The 9,541-nt window shown below is 56.0% G+C and overlaps 1 protein-coding gene across 1 annotated transcript; it reads left to right on the top strand.

Annotated features, from left to right (window-relative positions):
- Nucleotides 1-8,099: 8,099 nt before the first annotated feature.
- On the top strand, nucleotides 8,100-9,248 carry LOC110594662 (dedicator of cytokinesis protein 6-like; the record flags this gene model as incomplete). The annotated part of the gene is made up of 3 exons (XM_021707565.1): nucleotides 8,100-8,187; nucleotides 8,702-8,877; nucleotides 9,101-9,248. Coding segments are annotated over 3 exons (343 nt in total), but the record flags the coding sequence as incomplete, so codon positions are not given.
- Between the last annotated feature and the right edge of the window lie 293 nt (nucleotides 9,249-9,541).

The following is a 9,541-nucleotide window of genomic DNA, read 5'->3' as shown; positions in this document are numbered from 1 at the left end:
CCTCTCTGGGGGGGCTGTGAGACTCTGAGACAAGGTTCGGAAGGCCTGGGTGCAGGTGCCTGTGGGTGGAGGCAAGGCGCTAACCCAGCCGTCTTTGGGGGAAGAGGGCAGACACAGGCAGGTGCAAAGGCCCTGCGGCAGAAGTGGAGTGTGTGAAGAGGACGGTAGGCAGGGTTGGTGCCAGGCCTTGCAGGCTGTGGGGACTTTTTGACACCAAGGGAGGTGGGAGCCGTGGGGAGTTCTGAGCAGAAGAGGGACGTGGCCTGGTGTCTGGAGCACCACGGCCGGCGATTCTCATGCTTTGCTGTGATCTCTGTCTGGGAATCATCTCTCTTTCTGTGAGCTTTGATTTTGTTTTTGTTTTTGTTTGAGTCGGGGTCTCCCTCTGTCGCCCAGGCTGGAGTGCAGTGGCACGATCACAGCTCACCGTAGTCTCGACCTCCTGGACTCAGGTGATCCTTCTGCCTCAGCCTCCCGAGTAGCTGGGACCACAGGTGTGCATCACTGCGACTGGTTATTTTTATTTTTTGTGGAGACAGGGTCTCCCTGGATCGCTCAGGCTGGTCTTGACCTCCTGGCCTAACTGATCCTCCCGCCCGGGCCTCCCAAAGTGCAGGGATTACGAGGGTGAGCTATTGCGCCCGGCAAACTTGTACAGTTTTGACTGAAATTTGGAACCAGACGATGACAGTGATCAGCGCTCTCAGCGGTGGAAACCCAGGCTCAAAGTAGTCAAGGCACTCTCAGGGCCTCCAGTGGGGAAGTGAGCCTGGAACAATCTCGGAAACCAAGCGGCTTCCTGCCCTTGTCCTTATCCCCAGGCACATTTATTCAGCTTCTTCCTGGGCGTCGCTGCAGAAGCATCTTCACGCCCAGCCTCAGTTGTCTGATGTGAGGCTGTTGACGTTTCTCCTTTAAGTAAATAATGAAGCCGGGCTCGGTGGCTCAGCTTGTAATCCCGCGCCTTTGGGAGGCTGAGGTGAGTGGATCGCCTGAGCCTGTGGGTTCGAGACCTGCCTGGGCAGCGAGACCTCATCTCTACAATTAAAAAAAAAAAAAAAATCAGCCGGGCGTGGTAGCGCATGCCTGTGATTCCGGCTACTCGGAAGGCGGAGGTGGAAGGATTGCTGGAGCCCAGCCGGTCGAGGCTGCGGTGGCCGGGAGCGGCCACTGCACTCCAGTCTGGGCGACAGAGTGAGACTCCAACTCAAAAAAATAAAATAAATAAATAAACTTTAAAAAAAAAGTAAATAATGATTTGGCAAGGCGTGGTGGCTCACGACTCTAAGCCTGGGACCCAGGGAGGCCGAGGCAGGAGGATCGCTTGAGCCTAGGAATTCGAGGCTGCAGTGAGCTGGGATTGCACCCTTGCACTCCAGCCTGGGCCACAGAGCGACACCCTAACTGTTATAAAACATGATTTGTAGGAGAGGTGGGAGGATAATGAGTGGTACATTGACACATTTCAAAATCTCAAAGGTTCCACCGGGATTTCAGGGTTGTCTCTCTCTTGACCCTTGACCCTGACTACATCTACACACACAAGCACACACATCTACTATTATTTTTCTGCCTTTTTAAAAGCGGGCTCGGTGGCTCAGCCTGTCATCCCTCGCTTTGGGAGGCCGAGGTGAGTGGCTTGCCTGAGCCTGCGGGTTCCAGACCTGCCCAGGCAACTTGGCTAGACCTCATCTCTACAATAAATCAAAAATTAGCCAGGCATGGTAGCGTGCACCTGTAGTTCCAGCTACTCAGAAGGCTGAGGCGGAAGGATCGCCAGAGCCCAGCAGGTCGAGGCTGCGGTGGCCGGGAGCGGCCACTGTACTCCAGCCTAGGCGACGGAGTGAGACTCCAACTCAAAAATAAAAAAATAAAAAAAAAAGGTGACATATGATGACATACATACAGAAAAGTACAAAGTTTAAAGGAGGCTGAGGCAAGAGGCTCGCTTGAGGTCAGGAGTTCGAGACCAGCCTGGGCAACATAGTGAGACCTCATCTCTACAAAAGAAAGGCGGGGGGGGGAGAAGAAGCTTAAGTAATTATTATTATTTTTTACATTATTTTTTGAGTCAGAGTCTCACTGTGTCACCCAGACTGGAGCGCAGTGGCATGATCACGGCTCACCCCAGCCTCGACCTCCTGGGCTCAAGCGATCCTTCTGCCTCAGCCTCCCAAGTAGCTGGGATTACAGGCATGCCCCAGCCATGCCAGGCTAATTTTTTATAGAGACGAGGTCTTGCTATATTGCCCAGGCTGGTCTCAAACTCCTGGCCTCAGGTAATCCTCCCGCTTCAGCCTTTCGAGAGTAGCTGAGATTACAGCCACCAGTCACTGAACCCAGACAGTTTTTCAATAATGACAGATAACGCCGACAGATGTATCGTTGTAACAGCTGTACACGGCTGCAGATGAGCATTCCAGGTGCTCCGAATCATCACTGGCACTTGTAATATTTCTCTTGAAAATTTTCTGCTAGGCTGGGCGCAGTGGCTCAGCCTGTAATCCCAGCACTTTGGAAGGCCGAGGCGAGTAGATTGCCTGAGCCCGGGTGTTTGAGGCCAGCCCGAGTAACTTGGCGAGACCTCGTCTCTACAATAAATAAAAAATTAGCCAGGCATGGTAGCACGTGCCTGTAGTTCCGGCTACTTGGAAGGCCGAGGCAGAAAGATTGCTGGAGCCCAGCAGGTCGACACTGGGGTGGCTGCAAGCATGCCGCTGCGCTCCAGCCTAGGCGACAGAGTGAGACTCCAACTCAAAAAAAATTTTTCTGCTAACAGGGCTTTAGATGATTTTAAGTGAATTTGCTTTCTGCTTTAGCTTTTATCCCAAGTGGGAACATGCAGCGCCTAAGCCTCTGTTCTTGTCTCTGGTTTTAGCGTCCTCCTTCCCTTGAGGATAGACCTCAATTAATCTGGCCATCCCTGGGGTGAGGTCCACAGTCTCAAGTGAATTCCTGGTGGTTTCACCACTTTATCTTTCCCCTCTGAGCTTTCGGTCTCTCTCTTTAGCGTCACGCAAGATTGTTAGATTTTTCTCCTCAGGAGAATTTATCTGAACAATAGCTACAGACAGTCACCTGACCGTCGCATGCAATTCGCCTTAGTACTTTGACTCCTTTTTAAAAAAATTATTTTTTATTTACTTATTTATTTATTTTGAGTTGAAGTCTTACTCGGTTGTTGCCCAGGCTGGAATGCAATGGCACGCTCACGGCCACCGCTGTGAGCTCAGGCGATCCTTCCACCTCAGCCTTCCAAGTAACTGGAACTACTGGCACGTGCCACCATGCCCAGCTAATTTTTTGATGTAGAGACAAGGTCTCACCAAGTCGCCCAGGCTGGTCTTGAACCCCTGGGCTCAAGCAGTCCTCTCGCCTCGACCTCCTAAAGGGCTAGGATTACAGGCTTGAGCCACCGTGCCCGGCCTTATTTATTTATTTATTTATTTATTTTAGACAGAGGGTCTTGCTATGTCATGCAGGGTGGAGTGCAGTGGCGCATTCATAGCTCATGGCAGCTTCAACCTTCTGGGTTCAGGCCATCCTCCTGCCTCAGCCTCCCGAGTAGCTGGGACTTCAGGCTCTACCACCTTGCCCTGCTAATATTTGGATTTTTTTTTGTAGAGACGAGGTCTTCCTATGTTGCTCAGGCTGGTCTTGAACCAAGCAATCCTCCACCTCAGCCTCCCAAAGTGCCAGGATAACAGGTGTGAGTCACCATGCCTGGCCAGCTTCTTTTTTTGAGACGTGCTCTACTGGGGACTTCGGAAGCAGATCTGATGTGGGAGAGAAAGAGAGAGGAGTTGGAGACAGTTCTAAGTGTGAATCTGAGCCCCCAAGAAGGTGGGGCTGCCCTTAGGGTCAGGGGAAGATGGTAGAGGGCAGGTTGTGGACACACTGTGCGCAGAATGCCTGCAAAGCCCCATGTGGGCACAGAAGAGGCAGGTATCATATAAGATGGACTGAGGATCCATCAGGGTTTAGACGGGATTGAAACTCTGAGCCGGGATGGGGTCTTGGGGAGGGGACCGGGACAGAGAAGGGCTCTGTTCCCCTTTGTGGGCTATACAGAATGCCCGGTGTGGAAAAGTTGACCTCTGACTGACCAGGGTTCGATTCCCTGCCCTGCCAAGTTTGGCTGTGTGGCCCTGGATGGGTCACAACTCCTTTCAGATCTTCACTCACCTTAGGTATAAACACAGTGTCAGAAGGCCGGGCAGGGTGGCTCACGCCTGTAATGACAGCTCTTTGGGAGGCCCAGGCAGGAGGATTGCTTGAGCCCAGGAGTTCGAGACCAGCCTGGATAACATAGCAAGACTTTGTCTCTATAAAAAAATTAAAAATTAGCCTGGTATGATGTTGTGTGCCGCTAGTTCCAGCTACTCGGGAGGCTGAGGCAGGAGGATCCCCTGCGCCCAGGAGTTTGAGGCTGTGGTGAGTTGTGATGGTGCTACTGTACTCCCACCTGGACCGAGTGAGACCTTATGTCTACAAAATAAAAGAAACATCCCAGCTGCCCAGGACAACATGATAATAGTGAGTCACATGCTGGGCTCAGGCAATCCCTCCGCCTCAGCCTTCCAAGTAGCTGGAACTACAGTTATGTGCCACCACGCCTGGCTAATTATTTGATTTTTTGTAGAGATGAGGTCTCTCCAAGTTGCCCAGGCTGGTCTCAAACCCATGGGCTCAGGCAATCCTCTCACTTCAGCCTCCCAAAGTGCTGGGATTATAAGCTTGAGCCACTGTGCCTGGCCCATTTTTTTTTTTTTGAGTTGGAGTCTCACTCTGTCGCCCAGACTGGAGTGTAGTGGCCGCTCCCGGCGACCTGCTGGGCTCCGGCGATCCTTCCGCCTCAGCCTTCCGAGTAGCCGGAATTACAGGCATGCGCTACCACGCCCGGCTGATTTTTTAATTTTATTGTAGAGATGAGGTCTCGCCTGCCCAGGCGGGTCTCGAACCCGCGGGCTCAGGCAGTCCACTCACCTCAGCCTCCCAAAGGTGCAGGATTAAAGGCTGAGCCACTGAGCCCCAGCTCCATTTGTTTTTTTAAATAGAGACAAGTCCTGGCTATGTTGCTGAGGCTGGTCTTGAACTGGGCTCAAGCGATCCTCCTGCCTCTGCCTCCCAAAGTGCTGGGATGACAGGTGTGAGCCACTGTGCCTCAGGGTAGACCCACTGAGGGGCCACGACCCTGGACCCAGAGACTGAGAGTGGGGCGAACCCTCACCCGCACTCCACAGCTCCAAGTGCAGTGAGGCTCAGCACTCGCTCCAGTGTGGCCTTGCGGACTCGGCGTCTCCCCACCGCAGCAGCCTCTCTCCAAGGCCGAGGGGAAGATGCAGCTGGAGGCCCATCCCTCCCTTCCTTCTCTGGGCGGCAGCTGCAGAACAGCTGGGCCCGGGCACAGCCTCATCTGTCCCAGCAGCTCCTGACACCCCCAAGCCCTGTGTGCTGGGGCTGCCAAGGAGACAGCCCAGCTTTGGGAATTTGAGGACAAAAGTTCTCATGCTTCACGTTCTTGGAATCTCTCTGTTGTTGCTGTTGTTGTTTTTGAGTTGGAGTCTCACTCCTTCGCCCAGGCTGGAGTGCAGTAGTGTCATGGCACGCATACTCCTAGCCACTGCAGCCTCGAACCGCTGGGCTCCGGCGATCTGCCTCAGCCTTCCAAGGAGCGGGAACTACAGGTGTGCGCTACCACGCCCGTCTAATTTTTTGATTTATTGTAGAGACGAGGTCTCGCCAATAAAGTTGCCCAGGCAGGTCTCGAACCTGCAGGCTCAGGCAGTCCACTGACTTCGGCCTCCTAAAGTGCTGGGATGACAGGCTGAGACACCGAACCCGGCCCATCCTTGGAATTTCCACAGGCTCCTCCCCCACTCCCTTGCCTGCAGAAGCAAGACTCTGTGACTGTAGACAAAAATGTAGATAACACGAGGGACAGTTGTTCGAGGGCGGTGACTTACGCCTGTCATCCCAGCACTTTGGGAGGCCGAGACGGGAGGACTGCTTGAGTCCAGGCGTTTGAGACCAGGCTTACGCCTGTCATCCCAGCACTTTGGGAGGCCGAGACGGGAGGACTGCTTGAGCCCAGGCGTTTGAGACCAGCCTGGGCAACATGGCGAGGTCTCATCTCTACAAAAAAAGTATTGAAAAATTAGCTGAGCGCAGTGGCACCTGTAGTCCCAGCTACTAAGGAGGCAGAGGTGGGAGCAGTGCTTGAATCCAGTTTAAGGCTGCAGTGAATCGCAGGGCTCGGTGGCTCAGCCTGTCATCCCGCGCCTTTGGGAGGCTGAGGTGAGTGGATTGCCTGAGCCCGCGGGTTTGAGACCCGCCTGGGCAGCGAGACCTCATCTCTACAATAAATAAAAAAATCAGGCATGCGTGGTAGCGCATGCCTGTAATTCCGGCTACTTGGAAGGCTGAGGCAGAAGGATCGCTGGAGCCCAGCAGGTGGAGGCTGCGGTGGCCTGGAGCGGCCACTGCACTCCAGTCTGGGCGACAGAGTGAGACTCCGACTCAAAAAAAAAAAAAAGACCGGGCGTGATAGCTCACACCTGTAATCCTAGCACTGCGAGGCAGAGGTAAGAGGATGGCCTGAGCCCATGGATTCGAGACCACCCTGGGCAACATGGCAAGATCTCGTCTCTACAGTAAATCAAAAAATTAACTGCTACTTGGAAGGCTGAGGCAGAAGGATCACCTGAGCCCGGGAGGTCAGGTCTGCGGTGGCCATGAGTGTACCACTGCACCTCAGCCTGGGCGACAGAGTGAAACTCTGACTCAAAAAAGAAAAAAGTAGGAAGCATAAAGGGATGAGTCTTGAGCTCCCAGTCAGTCAGCTTCTGGATTCTAAGAGGGACTGAAGCCCAGAGAGGGTGTCCTACCTGCCCATTGCCACACAGCCAGATTATCTGGGGCTTCCCCTCACTCAGCAGTTTTGGGAAAGTTGGAGCAAGAGGGAGACTAGGAGGAATTCACTCATTCTGTCCAAAAATGCATATATTGAGCACCTAGTATGTGCCAGGCCTACCACTGGGCCCTCTCTGGGGACCTCACAGCCTTAGTTCTTACTGTCACAGAGACCCCGGGGAGCAGAGGTCTCCACGCTCAGAGTGCTGAGCCAGCCTCAGGGCCGTACTGGCTCCTCCATAGCTCTGGTGCCCCCCGTGGCTCCCACCGCACTCCACCTTGCACCCCCGCTCCAGCCACTGGGCAGTGGGTTGCCGCTCCTCTGCTCCAGCCCAGGTCCCTGGCTTGGCCCAGTCTCCTCCCAGGTGACTGCCTGGCGCTCTTTCTCCCTTCCGCCTAAGCCCGGCTGAATGTCTTGAGGGACTGAGCCACCCCTGCCCTCACGTGGTGCACCCCACCCCCTGTTCCTTGTTGCTGGGACCCATCCTCCCTTTGGAGGCCAGCTCGGATGCAGGGGGCCCAGGAAGGTCTCGGCACCGACCTTCGTTTGCCAGAGTGCTTCGGAGGCCTCTCCTGTGAGGTCAGGGCAGCTACAGATGCTAAACTGAGGCTCAGAGGCTGGATGACTTGTCTAAGGCCCCTCAGCAAGGATAGGAAGGGACACCCTTTCTGGATGGTGTCCAGGGCAGGGCTGGGTATGTGAGGGGACCTCTAGGGCAGGCAGGGGTCCTGCAGATGAGGGAGCAGAGGCCAAGGACCCTCGGCCTCCCGCCAGGAAGGGAGTCTGTGACCCCTTCAAGCTTCGTGCTTAATGGGGGAGGGGTCGGATGGGCCCTAAGCCCGGCCTTGGGGGTCCAGGGAATTATGTGCCCTGGGGCCCCCCAGCCTGAGGTCTGTGGCTCCTGAAGCCTGGGTTATCTTGGCCTTTGCCTGTTTTCTTCCTTTTTTTCTCATAGAATGACTGTCAGCCCCGAGGCCTGGGTTCTCAGGGCCCCGCTGCCTGAAGTCTATGGCTCCCGATGCCTGGGTTCTCAGGGCCCGGTTGCCCCAGGTCTGTGGCTCCTGAGGTCTGGGTTCTCAGGGCCCCACTTCGGGCACCTGAATTCTGTGGCGCCCGAAGCCCAGGTTCTCAGGGCCCCGGTGCCTGAGTTTTCCTGCCCCCAATGGCCCACTTCCTGTCCCGCCAGGACGGTGGCCGCTGAGGTGAGGAAGCAGGTGTCCCGGGAACGCAGTGGCTCCCCCCACTCCAGCCGGCGCTGCAGCAGCACCCTGGGGGTAGGTATATGGGGGTTGCCCCCCCCTATCCTGCTGGGAAACAGGGACCTGGGGGGAAGGGGAGAGGCCCTGTCCCAGCCCCAGTCCCCTGTCCCTGTCCCCATTCTGTAGCCACCCTCCCTACAGTGGCTTGGGGGCCCTGTGGGTGAGGGGAGTGGCTCCTGCCTGACTTTGTCTGGACCACCCGGATGGGGCTGAGGAGGGAAGCTGGGGGAAGGGAGCGACTTCCTGCAGGGAGGAGGGTGGGGCCTTAGGAATCCTCTCTTGCCTGGCCTCTGTCTACATGTCTTTCCTTCCAGGCTAGGGTGTGATTTCCTTCCTGCAGCTCCTGGGGGCGGGGTGGGGCCAGCCAAGCTGCAGTGGGTGTGGAGGGTCTGAGGTCACCCTCCTCCTTGGCTGCTCTGTAGCTCTCACACCCTCTGTGGCTCCCACCGCCCTTCTATTCGAGTCTGAAGGCCACCTAGTGCCCACCTCGCATGGGACAGCGGGTCACGGCCCCTCTGCTCCAACCCAGGTCCCCTTGACGGAGGTCATCGAGCCCCTGGACTTCGAGGATGTGCTTCTGAGCCGGCCACCAGATGCCGAGCCCGGGCCCCTCAGGGATCTGGTGGAATTCCCAGCCGATGACTTGGAACTGCTACTGCAGCCCCGGGAATGCCGGACCACAGAGCCCGGGATCCCCGAGGATGGGTGGGTTCAGCCCCACACCCCCTTTCGGGGCAGATCCCAGGATCCAGCAGCCCCAAGGTCAACTCCTGCTTCGGCTGTGTGACCTTGGCCAAGTCATCCTGCTTCTCTGGGCCTCCATCTCCCTATCTCTGAAACAGGCATGGCAGTCCCAATTTCCTCCCAGGCCGCTGGGAGGATTCATAGAGGCCCTGCCTCAGTTTACCCTAATTGTCTTTTGCTGCAGAAAACTGGATGCCCAGGCACGGGCTGCAGTCGAGATGTACACTGAGGATTGGGTCATCGTCCACAGAAGGTGGGTCTGATGTGGGGGTTAGTTAGGGGAGCTCTGAGCCCAGAAGAGCTGAGCTGTTGTCTGTGGCTGTTCCTGCTGTTGGTCCACCCGCTGTCCTTGCAAGGGCAGCCAGACTTCTCCGCTATAGCACAAGGAGGGTGGTGGCCTTGCAGGTGTCGTGTAGGTGTGTTGGGGTACACTGGGGGGTCTTCAGCCCTGCCACTTGCCCAGCCCCCACTCCTGCTAGGTACCAGAACCTGAGTGCCGCGTACAGCCCCATCACCACAGAGGCACAGCGAGAGCGACAGAAGGCCTTGCCCCGCCAGGTCTTTGAGCAGGATGTTTCTGGGGACGAGAGGCCCGGCCCTGAGGACTCGGTGAGAGGGACCCCCT

This window comes from Carlito syrichta, unplaced genomic scaffold, assembly GCF_000164805.1.
Source record: "Carlito syrichta isolate Samal-C Ts95f unplaced genomic scaffold, Tarsius_syrichta-2.0.1 Scaffold120496, whole genome shotgun sequence".
Lineage (NCBI taxonomy): Eukaryota > Metazoa > Chordata > Mammalia > Primates > Tarsiidae > Carlito > Carlito syrichta.
The sequence above is the reverse complement of the archived record's forward strand: the minus strand, read 5'-3'. Positions and strand labels throughout refer to the sequence as shown.